Here is a 19147-nt window from a genome sequence, read left to right on the forward strand (position 1 = left end):
CTGGCACAATCCTCCAACCATTGAGCTGCCCAATATAAGCACTAAGCGCCCCCTCGGTTCAGCATCAGTTATTTTTGCAAGAGACCTTGCTTTGACACTCTCCCTACTCCGTAATAATTTCTATATGCATTCAACTAATTATTTTCTTTCCCCCCCCTATTTTTCACAGTCATAAGTGAAAGATCCAATGTCGGATATGCTGAGTAGCCCATATGGGCTGTCCGTCCGCAGAAACGGCTCCTGTCTCGTCACCGAAGAAGATTGCGGCCAAACTTGGGCACCGTTTCGTGCCTGTTGTCCTGGAGGCACAAAATGCCCAGCTGATCAAAGAAACGTGAAGTGCTGCCCATCAAATGCAGACTGCTCCGAGTTGCTTGATGACACACATTGTGCAAATAGAACAGCAAATGTCTACAAGGCGAATGATTTCTTTTGCTGCGCTGCTGGCACGCAGGCTTTCGAGAAGAAGAACTCTTTTGTCGGCTGCACCAATGATACATCCACCTTGGACAGTAATATGTCTCTCTTGAAAATTTGGTATCATGGTATGTCATTTTTTGACGGCCTGGGCCTTTATCATAGTCATTGACTAGTTGAACTGATTTTCTAACCCCCTCCCCCCCCCCCAACTATAGGTACTACCTCAACAGCCTTGCCATCATCATCAATTTCCAGTACAATTTCCAGCACCACGACCACTTTTAGTACTGCAGATGCCACCACCTCCGCAAGCGAGCCGGATAACTCGTCATCGTCATCGTCCAACACCGGAGCTATTGCTGGTGGCGTTGTTGGCGGAGTAGCAGGGTTGGTCATCCTGGCTGGTCTACTCTGGTTCTTACTCAGTCGGCGAAATCGGACAAAGAAGAGCATAGGAACACCTATAGACCCAAGCCCTCTTATCTCAAGTGTTCCTGGATCGAGCATTGTTGAATACCACGATAAGGGCCCCGAAAGCCTAGTGCCCCAACCACTGCAAGAGCTTGCTAGTCGAAATGAAAATATGATCCATGAGTTGCCATCGCACACGGGACATCGGTGATGGCGTGTATGGTGTCTGGGTGGGGTAAAAACTCGAGAGAAGGCTTCCTGATCTATCACATCTTTCATGTTATTTATTTGTAATACAAAAAACTGTTTCGACTCTAGCGCAAGCTCAAGATAAACGTGCCACATCAGCATTATCACCCATCATTACTATTACATCAATGACCTGACCCGAGATATCGAAAACCCAAAGTGGTCCGCTGCTTCTCACATCTCGCTGTCAATATAGCTCCCGGCCGCGGCTACTGTGGCGTAGTAAAGGTCGGTCTCAGCGCAAATAACCATTCTGCCCTCTCCAGCGAAGTTGAAATTCGCTGTAGTGGATCCAATGTAGATCTTGCCGATGAGCTTGCCAGATGGGTTCCAGACATGGACACCGTCGCCACAGCCAGCATATACGTTACCCCATGAATCACAGTGGATGCCTTTCCAAGAGGTTAGCCTCAATCACATTGTGTTAGCTTGCTTGACTTACCATCAGGTCCACCAGAGTGAGCAAAGGCAAAGACCTTGCGGTTTTCGAGTGTGCCATCTTCGTTCACATCAAATCGGTAGCTGTAACAAGCAGGCTATCATCAGCTTCAAGTACAATTAGAGAATATAAGAATTGACAGCACATACATAGAGGCAGGGCGGGTGAAGTTGAGACCGAATTTGCCGCTGTCGAGTCCGGTATCGGTGACATATGCGTACTTGCCATCCGGAGAGAAAGTGAAGCCTGGCGTAATGTTAGTTACACATTCCTTTTTAAGCCTGCATGTTTTTTTTAACTCCTACCGTTGGGATGGTCAAATCCATCAGCGACAACTGTCACAGCACCTGTCTCGGGGTTGAACCGGTAAACTTGTTCCGGAAGACCGGGAGCAGGGCGGAAGTCCTGTGCATAGCCATAGATGGTGTCTGTGAAGTAGACATCCTTGCTTGTTGGGTGGACGGCAACATCGTTCAGAGAGTTGAATTGGCGACCGAAGTAGTTGTTAAGGACAACTAGAGGTCACTTGGTTAACTCCTGAAAGGCAAAGAGGTGACTTGTACTGACCTGAAGTATTGAATGGACTCTTCGGGTTCATAGCCCACAGAGCAGGTGGTTCACTATCACCTTGACCCTCACCGGCGAACATGATCAGTCCCCGGTAATTGGTACCCCCTGGAGCACAGTCAGTTGTCTTCACCCAGACAAGAAAAAAAGAGTTGAATGCCTACCATTGGGGTTGAGAACCATCGGCGATGAAGGAACGGTGGTTACATTAACAAGACCCACGGCATCCGACTTGTGGGAGACAGCAGCAGCTTCCTCAAGAGAAATCTTCTCAACGATAGCCGACTTGTTGAGACCAGTGCCGGCGATCTTAGAGCCTGCATTTTGGACAAAAAACACTTCGTCTGTTTCCTTAGACCTAGACGGTAAAGTCAGATTCTATCTATCCTTGGGATGTGCTTGAGTAGCATTTTGGTTACCTACCATACAACCGCCTCATGGAACAAGGGGTCCTTTGGGGAGTGCGCGATCCGGGTCAGGGTTGGAGCTTCTCCGATGATCTTCAGAAATTCCTCGTCGTACACGTGGAATGGCTGCTGGGCTAGACTTTCACCTGTCGATCCGGGAGGAACAAACAGCTATACATCAATCAGTAAGGGGCCACCGGAGACCGGAGGAATTGCATACAGTCTTCGCATTGAATTCGGCTGCGGGCTGAGTCGAGTTTAGAACGTTGAAGATTCTTTGGTCGATCAGCTGCGCCTTGGCAGGAATCTCGGTCGAGCTAACTGGTGCTAGGAAGGATCCTAGGAGCAGCAGCGTAGATAGCGAGGAAAGTTGAGAAGTCATCTTGGAGATAGCGCCAGGAACGTAGAACGATCCTCAAATGGAGGGAAGATCGGGCTTCTTATGTCAGGGGCTGGCAAAGTGGGGATAGACCCTTCATACCCTTTATCCAGGGACAATTACATAGAGATTCTCCGAAATTTCAGAGCCATGGCGTGTGCCAACACTCGGAGTTAGCCCGATAGAGTATCGGGCCGATTCGCCGCTGATCGACATGCCGGAGCACGTGTTGCGGGTTTTCTGCAAAACACGCCAAGCTTAATTTAATTTCTAGGCTAGTAAGGAACTATATAGTACTCCGATTATCCGAATAGCCGAGTAAGATTCTAGTTGCCAAACAAATATAAGAGAACCGTGAATAACAGATGGACGGCCTTGCGGCCTGAGGCCAGCGTGTTTACCTATCCAGGGGACATTCAGATCATGTATCAATGTCCCTTCCTTTGTGCTCATCTATGCATTTCCCCCCCAAGGTTCTCTAATGATTCAGATTGCCGCGCATCTCAGTTACTACCCGAGCTTTGCCAAGTAACTCAACACCCGAAGTTACCCCCTTCGGGTGTAAATGGGGTTGGGCTGCTTGGCAAGGGCTAGGCAGCCAGTCGTCAAAGCTCTTATTTGAGCTCGTATGTCCATATTTAGATAGAGACATGCAATCTGCAGCTAGGATTTACGTAAATCCAAGTCATTAATTTGGCGGATTAGGAACCAGCCCAAGCTTTCCTTTCACTATATATTGCATCCAGTTAGTTCCTTCGGTCATTTCTTCTCTATGAGAATCAGCTGTATTGACTTGAATGCACTTGAATTTCTCGCAAATTCAGGGCCCATAGTGTGTTGCTATGGATTATAAGGATCCCCATTCATCTCTTTTGTAACTAACTTGGACTTCGTATTTGAAGATTTATACAACATACGATCCCTGTAGCTTCTCGTCCGCAAATTCCAAGTCCTGCTAAGGTGGGACCGGGTTTCAGCTGAGGGAGACCCGAAAGATTGACTTTAAAGATTGACTTTACATAATCAGGTACGGAGTAGAAGGCTCGGCCAACCAGGAGGAAAAACCCCATTTTTTTGTCACCTCTACACTATATTCTCTATCAGGGCTCTGTTAGGATCAGGGAATTTAGGGAATTCAGGGGCTCTACGGAGTAGTTCTCTTTAATGGTGTTTTAATTTCGGGTCTTTCTGAGCTTAAATTTTTCGGGTCTCACTCAGCTGAAACCTGGTGGGACGGCCATTAAATACTGTTTTGATTGGTCCATGACAGTGAGAGATCACGTGGAGTCCTGGAGGCCACCCTGGCTGATCAAGTGATGACGTGGATGATGCGCGATGGTATCTTCACGTGATATGATGGTGCAATGAAGGCCTAATTAAACAGGCATCAGAGTACACAACTCGACTATTTTTACACTGCGCGACTATAATTTTAGCTTTGCATGTCTACTTTCAGATTTTCTCTTGATAGAATAAATCATCATCCTATCACACGGTAAACACCTTGACAATGTCATTGCAAGAGGTGCCGGAAACAAGACAATTGCACAGTATAGTTACAGACCTCACCAACGTAATTGCGATCGATACTGTATCCCTGGATATACACAGAAAAGTCTCCTGCATGAAAATTTCATGCGTTTTTCCGCCTTTGTAATTCGTACAAGTTAGTGTCTACTCAGTGCCACTTCCAATTCTCCTTTGAAAAGGTCAACCTCGACAAAGAAACTCTAGAAAAAGGCATCCAAAAGGATAGTCGAGAAGGAAACACGGTTTTATCTTACATGCCAATTCCAATGTACAATATTGAGCCAGGTGAATCATTATGTAGGCTTAAGTTGAAATTGAAGGACAGAGGCCGCATGTGTGTCCTAGTTTTGGGGAGTAGGGAAAGCGTCTTCTGATCTAAGTTTTTAATGAGCATCATAGAGCCTAGCCAACTTCTTTCTAGACTCCATCAGACCATCTATATGCCTAGACTTGTTTTTTGTCTTGGAAACCCACAATTTTTGGCCAAGTCTCACAGGAGGATCACATTAAGGGTCTTTGTTAAGGGTCTTTTTTGTGCGTAGCGTCTAACTTTAATCATGACCGTTGAAGCAAGAAAAGCCAGTCCAATGCTTGTCCTAAATATCCGAAACAATCAACTTGACATAACATGCCAAGGCTTGTTTCCGCATTTAGGCAGTTGCAACATCCATCCCGAAATCTCTTCCAAAGTTCACTCTTCGAACATTGAGTTCTTTATTGCCCGAATCCGCGCCCCCTTGGTTTAGAGCTGGGAGATGGCACTCTTAGCGGAACAACACCGGATAACAGAAAGAACCAAACGATCTACCTGTGGAAATCTAATCCGCTGGAAGATGGTAGCAGTTTGAGAGATTTAGCGGATGACTTGCATGTGAAGTAGGATCCAAGGCTTGCATTGCGGCTTTTTTCTAACCCAAAAAATTGACCTCTTGAAGAGAATTCAAGGAACTTTGAGAAGTAGTTAACCATGGATTGCAAAAAGGGGTCAGTGATGATTGGTTACAGCACAACTCATGACCTGCCAAGACCACAAACTGTACTGTCATTGGTTGAAACGCAAACATTTTCAACCAATCATATTACTTTCCTCCTGGACCACAGCGTTGGTGTCCACGGATCACACAAATCCTACAAAATCTCATCAACAATCAACTTCGGAGAATTCCCAGGAGTGATAGGATGCTTCTAGCATGAAGCAGTAAGGCGTCAAAATATAATAGTGCTGTTATCTCGCGCATCTTAGCAATGCAGCGGCCACAGTTCTAATCATTCCCGGATCTGAGTTCCTGATAGTTCCGTTGCCTTTAGCCCCGGACTAAAACGATCTGATCCCTACTGGGTCCACACTAGGGCATCCTTTTGTAGTTGGACCCAGACAATGTGATTTGCAAACATTAAAGTTTCCAGACCGGCAGTTGTCCTTGTCGAGTAGCTCCTTTTGCAGTCACAATTCTACCTTGTGCACTCTCGACAGTTCTCAAGCCTGGTAGCCTTCCTCTGCATTCTGGAAGAATGGTATGTATTTAGATTGAAAATGCGGAGAATAGGTAACCTTGGAAAGTGCCTCCTCTGCCTGACTTTACTCCGAGCTTACTCCGTTTCCATCCACGGATACAGAAACTGAATGTCCATGGACAAAGAGAATGGCTAAGCTCATGGTCTGATAGGCCCACCAATGAGGAATGTCCTGAATTGTCCAAAATTCTAGATTTGATGGTGGCTTAAATCAACACAGAAGGGCCCAATCAGACTACATTTATCTACTATGAGACACATCGACCGGCTCCAACCCCAATCCACAGTCACTAAATGTCAAATCCGTGGCCTCGACCTTTGTGGAACCCATGGTATACGAGTTCTTTCAGCGGTTTGACGCGTGCCCAGATGTGTACCCCCTATGGTTCGCTTGGATAGAGCCAGGTACCCGGAACTTTCGGTTCATCTTTTCCTCTCGAGGGAAACGTGGCGGAAGAAGAAGATTCTGCTACTTTCGAGAGTATTTATAGCTGCCTTTGTTCCACCTGTTTATTTCTCTTTCTTCAATCAACCACACTCATTTTGGTACCGCCATTCATTCATTTATACAAGACTGTCCTTTGAATTCAACTAGAACATCGAAACACTCGTTCAAATCTTCATTGATATTTACCTTCTTTTGCGACTCCACATCCAAGACCATCTATAAAAATGCAATTCGCCAAGTCTCTCATACTGCTCGCAGCCCTCACCACTAGCACCCTGGCCAGACCCGCAACCCTCGAGCACCGCCAGGCTGCAGCCGCCAGCGGTGGTAGCTGGACCTCCACGCCCTCCAGCGGCTCATACTCTACCGCCGGATTCGGCGGCTCCACCAGCTCATCAGGCTCAGGCGAAACATACTCCGGCAACGTGGGCAATCCCTACGGTAGCAATATCATCTCAGTTGATGCCTCGTCCGCCAGCAACTACAAGTACGTGGCGCAGTTCACCGGTTCGAACACCGAGGACTGGACCGTTGCCATCTTTAACAAGTACGGTCCAGATGGCGAGATGACAGGCTGGTACGGCAATGCCTGTCACACTTTCACTCTTGCCGCCGGCGAGACCGTGTACGTTGCCTTCGATGAAAACTCCAATGGTGGCTGGGCCGCCGCCTCCGGCTCCACCATCCCCACCGATAGCATGGGTGGCTACGCTTCTACCTGGGGCGAGTTCGACTTCGGTTCCACTATCAACAATGGCTGGTCTGGCTTCGATGTGTCGGTCATCGCTGCGCAGAACGCTGGCATGTCCATCTCTGGCATGAAGATCTGTGATGCCCTTGGCTCTGTTTGCTCTTCTGTCACCCAGAATGCCGGTACGGTCGATAACGCTTACACTTCCGCTGAGACTAATGTCGGTGGTATTGGTGCTAACTTGTCCTCTGGTCCTGTTCGTCTGGCTGTTACCATTGATTACAGCGGATAAAAAATTTGGGTTTTCTTTGAGATTTGATTATACATGATTTTGAAGATAGACTCTTGGATCATTCTGTTTCGGGAGGATGGTTTACGCCCAGCTGGAATGGTATCTGCTTCTACGTCAATATAGAGACTTTTAGGCTGGTCCTTTTTTGGTTATACATTGAAACACATTCTTTCAAATACTCTTTTCCATTGTAGAACTCTAGGTGCTGTTTTTTACTTCGGACTCATGGGGGAGTTTAGATGTCAGCGTGGCGTTGACATACCTCGCCCACTACGTAGCCGCCACGTAATGAGCCCATCTTCACCTGGTCACCATCTGTGTTTGAAGTTAAAGATAGAAAATGATAGAAAAAAGGATTAAAAAGAGATAGATTCAAACTTGTTTCAGATATTCATTCATAACAACGTTAAGAGTATATCGACAAATTCATTACCGACTTCATGTCCACTGACCCAATCCTATCAAAACCAAAAAAGTCAATTTCAAAATTACTTCCGTGGGCTAACAAGACCGTAGAACTCAAGCGGTTTGATACTGAATGCACCGTTCGACTCAAGATTGTACTTGGGGTCCGCCAGCTCAAACGTATTCTCCTTTATAATGCTGGCGAGAGTAAAGAACGACCACCGCCAAGCCCAGAGCTTGCCAGTGCATTCGCGCTTGCCGTTACCGAAGCCCTTCTTCGCGGCGGCAGGGAGCTGATCCCACTTCTCACCGAAAACACGATCAGGCTTGAATGCCTCGGGGTCTTTGAAGACAGCCGGGTCGCGGTTGACTTGACTCAAGACTGCGATCATGGGCTGGTTGTGAGCAATTTGATACTCGCCACCGGCAAGAAGGATAGGGCTTTTATCGTTGGAGGGAATGGGTTCGATGTTAAAGCCTGGTGCGGTGGCAGAAAGACGGATCGATTCGCGCAGGATGGCCTCGACGTAATTGAGGCTCTTCAGATGCTCCAGGTCGATATTACCATCGCCGACTACACGGTCGATCTCATCCTGCGCCTTGTTGATCTCACTCGGGTTCATCATCAGATAGTATAGGGCGTAGGAGACAAGGTTGGGTGCTGTGGCGGCACCGATAAAGATCGTGATGATCTCATCGATAACCTGCGACTCGGAGAGCTTCTCGCCGCTCTCCGGGTCGGCGCCGTTTAACATCGCATCCAGAATGTCCTTACGAGCAGTCTCTGGCTGCTCTTTCCGAGTCTTGATTACCTGCGCAGCGAACGCACGCATGGTATTCGTATCTTTCTCAAATTGGCGCTGGTAAAGCCAGTTCAGTAGCTTGGGGCGGGTGGGTCGCTTCATCGCCTCTATGGTGGCGCCCTCCATGGCACTGAGCATAGGTGGCTCGGCGCCTTCGAGCACGTGCACGCGCTGGTTAAAGAAACACTGCATACAGGATGCAAGCAGGAGACGGTCCAGGTCTCTGGTGAGCAAGATCCGTGTCTTGGTTCCTGCACTCCACTTTTTGGTCAGGTCCGGGATGACCTCCGCCATGTCGCTGAAGAGGCTGTCGGTCGCAGATTGCGTAAGATGAGGCATCATGATCCTGTATGCGATACCCCAGCTTTTCTCGTAGTCGTATGCTGTGAACAGACTGTCATGCACGGCATATCGAATTGCGACTACTGGTCCTGTAACACACTTGCGGAATCGGGTCTGGTCGCAAATCTCTTCCAACAAAGCGACACTACCGATAAAAACAATCTCATGACCGAGAGCATTGATCTTGAAAATCGAGCCTAATCAAGTTAGTGATTACTCGTTGGGGCCGGGTGTTGCCTAGGTTCGCGGATGGATTGCGGTCATACCAAATTCCTTGGCCAACTTGTTGAGCGAGTTCCACGTCTCATTGGGGTTGACATCGAAAATATTACCCAAGAGGGGAACTCCGGGCGGTCCTGGGATTTTGGTAGGCATTGTCGCTGGCGAAGAACGATGAGGTATATCACTCATACATCAAAGCAAATGTCGAAAGTCAGAGAGAGAAAAGGGATTTCAACCTTCCCGCGGGCGGGGGGAGTCCTAAAGTACCAGCTCTCAATTTTAGTCTCCATAAAAGTCTGCATTTTTTCCCGATCATAGGCCGAGGTGACCGAGGCCATTGGCGCAAGAGGGATCTTGCGTTCGGCCATAGTCTCCATCGTTCACAAGAAGTTTGAGGACAGCTGAAAGATCGGCGAGATTGCAATGCAATAGCGTAGATTAGTGGTGCCGATCGCACTAGGATAGGTAGTCTATCAGGCTATTTGCAGACCATCTGCAGCCATCTGGGGCTAGTGCAACCAGCGGGCTAGCTCATTGGGGTTCAGCACAGTTGTCAACCGAAATCTTCTGTAGAGTTTTCCACTTTGCATTGCTAAATCAATCCGTCTTCACGCTTTTTGACCGCTTCTGTGTAGCACTCTCACTGCAATGACTAGGGATCGTTGATCATTGTGTGAGGAGCATGATAGCACCACACGGATGTTCGTTGTACTTAGTGGAATGTAGATCGTATAGAGTTTTGGAGAGGTCCAATCATAATCAGAACATGAAATGTCTGTCAGGCTGACTGGTAGATGGTGATTAACATCTTCCCAGCCTCCTTGAGTCGTATGTATTCTCTAGAGTTCATCTGCGATATCACATTCTGCAAGGGATCAAGGCCCGTGCAGTGTGGATAGCATCCATCCAATTGCCGGATTTGCTTCTTGGTCGATTTCCCTCACCTATCTTCTTGGGGCCAACAACTGATAGAATGAGGAAGACTGTGTTAAAAGTTGGTGTATTTTGTACAACTCGTGAAGTTCCCACTCCGTAGACCGCATTGACACGAGTCACGTGAACACTTGGAGTGATGGACTACATGTATTCTCTCACAGGATCGCTATTAAATTAAATGCTTGGACATGAGGGATAAAAATCCATATGTCCTAGATCCCTGGTTCTCAACTCGGTGGTAACTGGATATGTTTATATCCAGAAAAATAGTATGACGTCAACATAAATAAGTCTCTAACCTAGAACCCAAAGCTATCCAGCAACGAATTGGCATCCGGCTCATGGAACATCGTAGGAGGTGGTTTTGGCTTCAGTTTCTTTTCTTCTTTCATCTGTTGCCCGCCAGGTATGATTTCAGAAACGGCGGGTTTCTGCAAGAAATCTGCTCGGCGCACTGGCATATCAGCAACTACGAGGCTGCTCCGCCGACGAAGCAGTTTTCGGTAATCAACTCCGTTCTCATCCATCTCTAGGGATGTATCAGGCTTCATTGCATTCTGGGTAGGGATTCCGCCCAGGAATTCCCAGTGGCGTACCAAATCGAGAGCGAGGAAGTCGCAGCCCATGCGGTCGTAGAGTCGGGCATTGCGGATTACGAATTCCCATTCTTCTCTAGGTCGCACTTTGGATGCACCTTTCAGGGTTTGAAGTGTCTTTTCGCGGAGTTGTTGGTATAAGACCACCAAGGCAGGGTCGTTGGATAGATAAGACTTGGACTGAAGGGTTACCCGCCCCGGACTTCCCGGGGTGGCTGGGGTTATCGTTGGTGATAGGAGGGTCTCGACCGGGGACTAAATCTGATTAGTGTGGGGGTTGATGTCGGAGAAGAAAAGTACTCACAATCAGTGCCCGTACTGCCATGTCCCGTCGTCCAAGCATCCAGAAAGCCCAAGAGGCCATCCAGCGATTACCCTCGGAAGCGGCCTCAGGTAATACTTTTTCTTCCAGTATCTCCCGTAGAACCGGTCCGTTGTCCCCTTCTGACGCTCGAGTGATTGCGATCGCGAGCTGCAGGTCACCCATCTGGTTTATGATGACGTTTGTAGCGTCACGCAGATGATCGGCGAGAAGGAAGAAAGATGCCGCATATTCTGTGGAGTGTTAGCTGGCAGTATTTAGTAGGAAACATTGCGAGGGTCAGATCACCAAATCTTCGCTTTCCAAGCAATGCATAAGCATTCTTGAGTGCAGATGTCCTCCATCGCGGTTCTTTGAAGTCGTTTGCCAACAAACGTTGGGTTGCTGCCTGTTCACGGTTCCAGTGTGCAATACGCCAGAGACCCTGAAGGACGTTCTTCTTTCCGAGGGCGAGGTAATACAAAGTACAGTCAATGGGGTTTTTCTCCTCTGTTTTGATGTATTCACATCGGGCGAGGATTTCGAGTTGTGCTTTCTAATAAACCGGTTAGATCGTGGCTAAGAAAAGGATATGATAAGCACGCACCACAGCTACAGAATCTGATAGCCACATGAAGAGACCGCTTTCGCGAGCAGCCTTCCAAGTCAGTTTTCCATTGAACTGCCGGGAAACAAGATCTGTGAGAATATCTTGGCTGCTGCTATGGTAAGCCCAAACAATCTCTCGCCAAGAGACTGTGTCTTTGTTGGCGACTCCTTGAGTCCGTCGCAGCATATGCTGTCGGAAGAATAAGAGATAGCGTGCTGCATTATCGTCCATTGAGCGCCGATGCTTCTCAACCATTGCAACGCATTCAATGGTATCTGCCAAGCGGAATTGTTCGTGGCTAGACAGTTGTGGCAAGGCAATCCGCGCTAAACTCTCATTGAGCGTGGTCGCGGTGTTTTCATCTACGACAGACAACAACTCCTCACCAGTGAAATCGACGTGGGAAGAGCGCATTTCCTTGGAGATTGCTTGTTGGGTACTCTGAATTTTTGTTAGTTTTGAGAAAAAGGATTAAATGATGCGCACCTACATCTTGCTCGTAGAAACATTCTACTGGCATCTCTAGGAAACCATCCAGTTCATCGCCCTCGGTGTAGAACTTCAGCTTGCGATGTAGATTCAAGAGAATGGAGTGCACCAAGCTAGTCTTCCCGGCCAGAATATACTGCGCCAAGTACTGTGGATGGAAGACAGGTAATGGGCCATTCAGCCGGCTGACAACGTCGAAGAGATCGACAGATGACAGCCCTCGAGACGGCATCCGGAGCTCAGATACTAAGCGATCTCCAATATCAATATCCTTGTCATAAATGAACAGTTGGTTGCCAGCGCCGATGACTAAATGGCCGTTATTTAGCCAGCAAGAGTCTCCTATAGGGTGAGGTGTGAGATCTCGAATCCATATCTCCCGAACTTGTGTCCACGAGGGCCGGGAATCTAGATAATCATAGCGCAGCTGAGATAAGAGAACAACCTTGTGTGGAAATCCCACCGCCAAGATGGACTGTTTATCTGGTGTTGATGTCCAGTCCAAATCTCGGATAATGTCATGTGGAGCAAAATGTTCCTCAAATTCCAGCTGAGCATTGTTGGTGTCCCAAATTGTGAGGTGAGTCCGATCCTGGTCAACCAGAGCTGCCTTGCGAATAGAGCTTCCACTAGCCATATATGGGTTGGTAATGCCTGTATCAACGGTTGATTGAAGTAGCCAATCGACTTTCGCATTCGTTGGATCAACCGTGGCCGTCCATGTCCGCACAATTCCACTAAGGGTGTAAGTGAGAGCAATGTCGGTAGAAAAAGCATCGAAGAAGCCCGACTTTTTGGTTCTGGGGCCTGCTGGGTCCACGGGAAGGACATATGCAATATCCTCCTTCAGCCCCATGTCAAAGTTGCAAAATTCTCGTAATTGATAGTCATGGCCACTTACAAAGGTCCCTCTATAGCCTTCTTGACTTGGGCCTCGTATTTCCCACGCGATTCCGTGCATGTCTGCCCATATCGTTGCCACATAGGAGACGCCTGGAGTCGCTTGGGTGCTGGGGATTGGCAGCACACATAATGGCTTGCCGGGCAGCGTGAATAGCAGAGAAGTCAATTTCACGGCATGATTTGAGCTGAAATCCCACAGAGAGACCCCATTGTGGTGGAGATTGACGAGAAGATTCCTGTTCTCTAGCACACATGTCCGATGAATATGCTCATCTGAGAGAAGGACGCTCTGGTGTGCTAAGATAGATCTTCCGTCTCGACGCCGCTGTGTCCATACGGTGGCCTTGTTGTCATTGGTACGTGACACCAGTGTATCTCCAATCGCATTCCGGACGATCTTTTTCACAGGAGCAGTATGGCCAGACCAAGAAGCCGTTTGGGTGATTCTTTTCGTGCGGGGTGCAGGATCAAACAAAACATCCACATGGGAATCATACCACTCAATCCGACCGTCGAAGTGATGGACCAGAACGCTAATTTTGTCATCCAATGTTGTACTCTGGAATGCACGAATCTGAGCGTAGTCTTCTTGTGACGACTGATTCAATGCAAAGCCCAAGTCCAAGCCTTCGACATGGAGAATATTGAAGACGCTCAATGTGGTCTTTGCTTTAGAGCCAATATCCTCCAAAGCCCAAGCAGACATATGGCCCTGGCCATCAATGACAACGCAGATCTCTGGGGCCTTGCTTGCAACCTCAATTATATGTTCTAGTGCATGGTTTTGCTTGTTTCCTGTAGTCCTCTGAACAGCACGCTCAGTCGCAACACAGAAGTCACGGCTATCCAAAATAAACCCATACCGCCGTTGCGGTCCTTGGTCCTCATCCAACGCATGCCTGGGTTGTACCGACTCACCCAAGTCAATTTCTGCCCAGAACTGTAGGGCGGAAAGCGCATGAAGTTCCGTGACTGCCCATACTCGAATCTTGTTATCGGCGCAAAATGTGTATAGAACATTGTCCATAGATTGCTCGGGGTGCCGAGGTAACCGCCAGTGTATCCCGGTAATAACATTCGGATGGGGTAGATACGAATTCTCGAATCGAACCTCGTCTGCGCCGAAGGCAAGTCGTCTCCATAATTTGGCCAAGCGGTCATAGTGCCCTATTGTAACAATCAAGGATGAATCCGGAGAGAACTGCGCGAACTTCACAGGTGTCGCAAGCTTTCGTTTCCATACAAGGCGCGGTTCGTCGTTCATAAACCAAAGGGCGAGGCGGGAGTTGCCCACCAGGAGCTCGTTCGGAGAACCCCACGACAGGGTATAGATCGGTTCGTCGTCATCGGGGGCGCGGAATGTGCAAAGGAGCGACCACTAAATTCCATGTGTGAGAATCAAGTGTTAATACCACCATCATGAGATTGTATTGTGTTGCTGGTCGACCAAGCTCTGAGTGGTGGGGTTGTATGCGCGCACCTTGAGAGTCTCGCTCTGGATGCCATATGGCTGGTACACGAACACATCGGGGCCGCCGCAAACTGCAATCTTGCCAGATATCTCGTCAAAAGCTATGGCCTCGAGGGTCTCCGTATCGTCAACGTAAATCGTTTGGAGGAGCGTTTGCGGACCGCCGAGGATAACCAGCGCGTGGCCGGAGATGTATGCCTATTGGAGAGCGCGCGGGGGCAAGGGTCAGCAAAAGGGGGCTTTAAACGAGCCGTAGAGCTGAAGCAAAAATCCGGTAAGAGTTGAGAGTACTTACAACAACCCGAAGACCATCCCACAGCGCCGTGCTGAACGACTGGAGCTTCGCTGGGGGCCTCCCCGGCAGTACCGCTCGCATAGAGGCGGTTTGTTCGGGGCTTGGACGCTCTTTGCGCTTGAAACCACGTTAAAACATTGCCAGCTCAAAGATTATTATGCTCGGGAGTATCCAGAATCGCAAGGAAGACGGGATGTAGAAGATGGGTGTTTGGGGAGTTGTCTGGCCACACGCAGGGGACAAGGCGGAAGAGAGATCTGGAGACCTGGTCGATTACGCTTCCGCTCCACTCGGTGTGATTGATGACCCTCGACTTGAACAACACAATGGGGCTAGGTAATATAAACATGATGCGGATTCAGCAATTGCTATTTCTTACAGTGACACATTCGCATTCAAAGGGCTCAATAGTCTTGGAAGTTATCTGGGGGATAGCTACTCCGTACTCCGTAGAGAGCTCCCCGATAAGCATTTACCTGTATCTGTGAGGGATGGATGATGACATATATATTATTAAGCAGCGTACTTATCCTACGCAACAATTCCATAGTAATAAGATCATCTTTACCACAACCAGGTTAATTCCATAACAGTATCTGACCTCAGGATCGACTAAACGCTGTAGTGGACTGTTATATATCCCATCTACTGAAGATGCCTTACACTAAAAGTTTTCTAATTAAAGCCCATTTCATCATTTGAGTATCACATTCAATCATGACAAAATTACAAGAGAGTATACCAAAGACCCAGAAACACTTGAACCCGCTATATGCTGCGCCGGATGATGCATTGAATGAAACGTGATCACACCTATCGACAGGGTATGGGAGAAAACAAAGTATGACAATCACTTGATGTACATGGGATTAAAATCGGCTGCAAAGAGGTCATACACCGAACAAGAACGTCAGGACCGTCGATTCGCTGACCTGCGACCATCTGTCGGAGATTCGGGAGGTTCTTCATCCACAAATCGGACGCTATTTCCTACCGAGCTTTGCCGACCAGTTCGTGGCTGTTTGGAAGAGGTGGACAAAGCAGTCGTAGTCCCGGCTCGAAGTAGTCGACTTGCGAAAGGTGTGCGTAAAGGAGTGGCGGGGGTGGTGGATAGTTGGGCGAGAACTCGAGCCCGGGCGGCTCGTTTAGATGGGGATGTCGTGAAATTGGGAGTTGCCAAGGGGCTTGCAGAGATCGGATCATTGAAGGTCGCCTGAGATGTTGTCTGAGATGTTGCCGTGAAGTCACTTATTTTGAAAGGCGTTTCTGCCTGCTCTTGATACCAGGGGTCGAACATCGCTGATCCGGCGCCATCGCCGTTTCCGAAGGATGACATTTGTGCAGGCGTGAAGGTTGGACCGGCCGAATCTCGAGCCTCCAGCTTCATTCGGGCCTTGTCCACCCAATCATGGAAAATGTTTCTCGAGTGCTTCCTCATATTTCTTTCCCGCATGGCTTCGGCGGTCTCGGCGGTGCTGCCAATCTGGAAGATACGAAGGCTGAGCTTGCGAAGAGAAGCTGCCGCCAGTCGTAGCACATGCAACCGGTGTACATTGTCTGCTTGGTCTTCCATCTCACGTCGAATGATGAAGGTTTCGGACATTTGCATCATCTGGTCAAATGCTAGTTGGCGAAAATAGGTATCATCAGCTTCCTGGCAATCCTGAAGCCTCTTAGTTGTTTTGTCGTGCCATTGGACGAATATCTCGGACGTGTCGGCAAGTAATTTTTCGCGATCAATACCACCAGCTTGTTGCTCCATCTCCATGATGATATGAGTTTTTGATGACCAGGCAGCTAACGCCTTGGACGCAAGATTGACCTTAACAAGCCGCCGGACTTTAGCATACGATTCTTGCCGCCGTCGTTTGCCAGAGTCCACTTTGGCCTGATGCCAATTCTTCATGGACCTCTTCATCAAAAAATAGAATCGAGCATCTTGAGCCCATCCTTCCATCTTCACCACTTGACTATGCTTGGACCGCCAGATCGCAAGAGACTCGGCTGCGAGCCGTGGCGCATAGAACTCAGATGCTATATACTCGCGCTCACGCTGAAGTTGCACTTGATCACGCCAAATGGCAAATTTAGATCGAACCAAGTTTTCGGTTTGATGAGCTTCGTGGGCTTCGGCATGAAACAGCAAGCGGGTATAAGTGTCCCGAGTATTTGTCACAAATCGAGAGAATACTTCCTGCTTGATGCGTTGCTCGCGTATCCTTCGCATCAGCTCGAATCTTTCCATCAATATCCATTTGTACATCGCCTCCATTTTGATTCGCTCGTCGATTCGAGCACGAAGAGCCAAGCACCGAAGCGTATCGTTCCAGGATATCCACGCGTTGTGCTGAATTCGATGTCGATCTGCCTCTTCTGCCTGTCTGATCATTTCGATCTTCCCAACCCATTGTGAAAATGCGTTTCGTAGAATCCTAATATCGACCATATCCGAAACCCGAGAAGCAGCCGGAGCCAACCGGGACTGAATTCTCCATTCATCAAAGATTTCTCTGAGGTCACGTTGGCGCCGAAAAGCCTGGACTTCCTGATCTGCAAGTGTAATGGCTTTGGAGTGATGAGACCATATCTGAAGTACTGACTTCAGAGAGGACCGTTTATTGTGCAGGTCTATTTCATGGTCACGCTCTCGATTAGTTCGCAGGTTCCGAAGCCAGGAAAGAAGTGACCGTCTTTTGAGTCGATAATCAGAAACCTCAAGGACACGCCGGTCACAGAAGCACCACCACCAGTCCCAAAACGCTGCTTTTTGAATCTTTGTGTTGCGCACACTGACTGCTTGTGCCTCTGCTGCCTTTAAGCCTGGGATCTTCTTCCGCCATACATTGAAGGGCCTCCGTAGCGCAAAACGCTGAGCCTTTAATTCATTGACGGCTGTGATCTCGCGCCAGGCATTGAAATATTTGACGCCAAGCACATGTCTCCGGGCAGCTGAGGTCCGAGCTACTTCTTCCGACGTGAGCTGGGCCCAGTGACTGAACGCCTTGGTCATCAAATATAAATCCCGTGCGCGACTGGCACGCGCTTCGAGGTGCATGAAGAACCGATCTGTTCGAGCCGAGTGGCGTTTTTCTTGAATTACCCCTCGCCATGGATCAAAGGCTTGTCGGAGAAGAAGGCCTCGATCGTAGTTGACAGCAAGCGTTTCCCTGGTTTGGCGAGTCTGTCGCGCTTGAAAGGCCTTTTTCAGCCATTGCGTCAAAATTCGGCGGCAGATTGATCGCTGTCGGTACATGTTGAAGGTCGATGCATCTCGAAGTAGATCTGAGAGTTGTGGGCGATAAATGAACTCTGGCGGCACCTCTTCTTTGTCAAAAGAATCGTGTTCTGGGCTCTGCGACATGATTGATTGCACATCTTCGGACTCGGAAGTATTTGAAGAATCGTACGAGGGTGAACGACGGTAACGTGAGGCTTCAGCTATTCTCCTCGAACGATCACGAGCAACGGCTGACCTCGCAACTACTCCATTAGTCAAAGGGAGGTCTGCCGTGACTCCGTGCTTGTTTTCTGTTCCATCAAATCTGCTAAGCAATCGCCGACCAACATCCAAAAACTGGCTGATTAATTGTGTCCGATCTGGGGATTTGGTAGTCCCGGAGTTATGCCTGGAGGTAAATGACAGTTTTGGTTTATAAAACTCGGACTTGCCAACTTCTAGTCGCGACATTGATGATCGAGAGCTAGGGCGATTGATTGTACTTCTCTGTGTAGCATCCTCACCAATATCGTACGTAGTGTTGAATGATGCGCGCCGTTTGGGTGTCGGTGGTAACCCATTCGTAATTGGAGAATGGTCATGGTCGAATTCAACCGCCTGGCTGTGGGTAACATCCACTGTATATTGATTATAGTCATGTGTCTCATGAGGATTCGTAGAACCGTCATCGCCGATTTCAATCACGATTCCCATCTGTTGGAGCGCATTCTCGAACTTGTCGAAAAGAGTATCGCCGCGCACACCTTTGCTTCCCATCTTAAACAGGAAGCGCAGACAAGCATGGCCTGGGTCCGCGTTGACGCCATGTTCGCCAATGACTTCATCATATGCTTCAAAGAGTGCCCGGAATGGGAGTCGATCCGCTTCAGGTTTAGTCTCGGCGGCAGCGATAACTTGGTAGAGAAAGCCGACATCTATAGAGGTCAGGTTCCACTTGAAGTGACGAGTGATCAATTGCGCCCTACCATCGTCTGAAAGAGATGAGATCTCTTCGGTCACGGCTCGACGCTGAGAGGATATCGGAGGCATCGAAAATTCGCGATCTTAATGCGCGCCTATCGCATCTGGGTCATAGAGCTGCAGGTCCAAATAAATCATTGCGAAAGCGGGGAGCGCCAAGGATGAAAGACATGCGCGGACAGAGGCACTTTGCAATCAGAAATTCCAAAAGTATGGGAAAAATAGACT

The 19147-nt window shown here is 48.5% G+C and overlaps 5 protein-coding genes across 5 annotated transcripts; 1 reads left to right on the plus strand and 4 right to left on the minus strand.

Moving 5' to 3' along the window:
- Window positions 1–1254: 1254 nt before the first annotated feature.
- On the minus strand, window positions 1255–2875 carry Pdw03_4690 (Six-bladed beta-propeller, TolB-like; the record flags this gene model as incomplete). The annotated part of the gene is made up of 8 exons (XM_014675416.1): window positions 1255–1472; window positions 1523–1602; window positions 1669–1765; window positions 1825–2034; window positions 2087–2194; window positions 2251–2444; window positions 2510–2664; window positions 2714–2875. The coding sequence occupies 8 exons, from the start codon at window positions 2873–2875 to the stop codon at window positions 1255–1257; spliced, it is 1224 nt and encodes a 407-aa protein (XP_014530902.1).
- Window positions 2876–6589: 3714 nt separating this feature from the next.
- Pdw03_4691 (Allergen, putative) lies at window positions 6590–7348 on the plus strand (the record flags this gene model as incomplete). Its single annotated transcript, XM_014675415.1, has 1 exon — window positions 6590–7348. The coding sequence occupies one exon, from the start codon at window positions 6590–6592 to the stop codon at window positions 7346–7348; it is 759 nt and encodes a 252-aa protein (XP_014530901.1).
- A 488-nt stretch (window positions 7349–7836) lies between these two features.
- Pdw03_4692 (Bifunctional P450:NADPH-P450 reductase) lies at window positions 7837–9273 on the minus strand (the record flags this gene model as incomplete). The annotated part of the gene is made up of 2 exons (XM_014675414.1): window positions 7837–9095; window positions 9165–9273. 2 exons carry the CDS (start codon window positions 9271–9273, stop codon window positions 7837–7839), a joined length of 1368 nt encoding a protein of 455 aa, XP_014530900.1.
- Window positions 9274–10355: 1082 nt separating this feature from the next.
- Pdw03_4693 (WD repeat protein) lies at window positions 10356–14802 on the minus strand (the record flags this gene model as incomplete). Its single annotated transcript, XM_014675413.1, has 7 exons — window positions 10356–10907; window positions 10957–11207; window positions 11263–11509; window positions 11561–12004; window positions 12054–14333; window positions 14436–14624; window positions 14722–14802. The coding sequence occupies 7 exons, from the start codon at window positions 14800–14802 to the stop codon at window positions 10356–10358; spliced, it is 4044 nt and encodes a 1347-aa protein (XP_014530899.1).
- Window positions 14803–15631: 829 nt separating this feature from the next.
- Window positions 15632–18988, minus strand: Pdw03_4694 (Sfi1 spindle body; the record flags this gene model as incomplete). The annotated part of the gene is made up of 2 exons (XM_066100811.1): window positions 15632–18873; window positions 18925–18988. The coding sequence occupies 2 exons, from the start codon at window positions 18986–18988 to the stop codon at window positions 15632–15634; spliced, it is 3306 nt and encodes a 1101-aa protein (XP_065956211.1).
- Window positions 18989–19147: the final 159 nt, after the last annotated feature.

This window comes from Penicillium digitatum, chromosome 1 (assembly GCF_016767815.1).
Source record: "Penicillium digitatum chromosome 1, complete sequence".
Classification (NCBI taxonomy): domain Eukaryota; kingdom Fungi; phylum Ascomycota; class Eurotiomycetes; order Eurotiales; family Aspergillaceae; genus Penicillium; species Penicillium digitatum.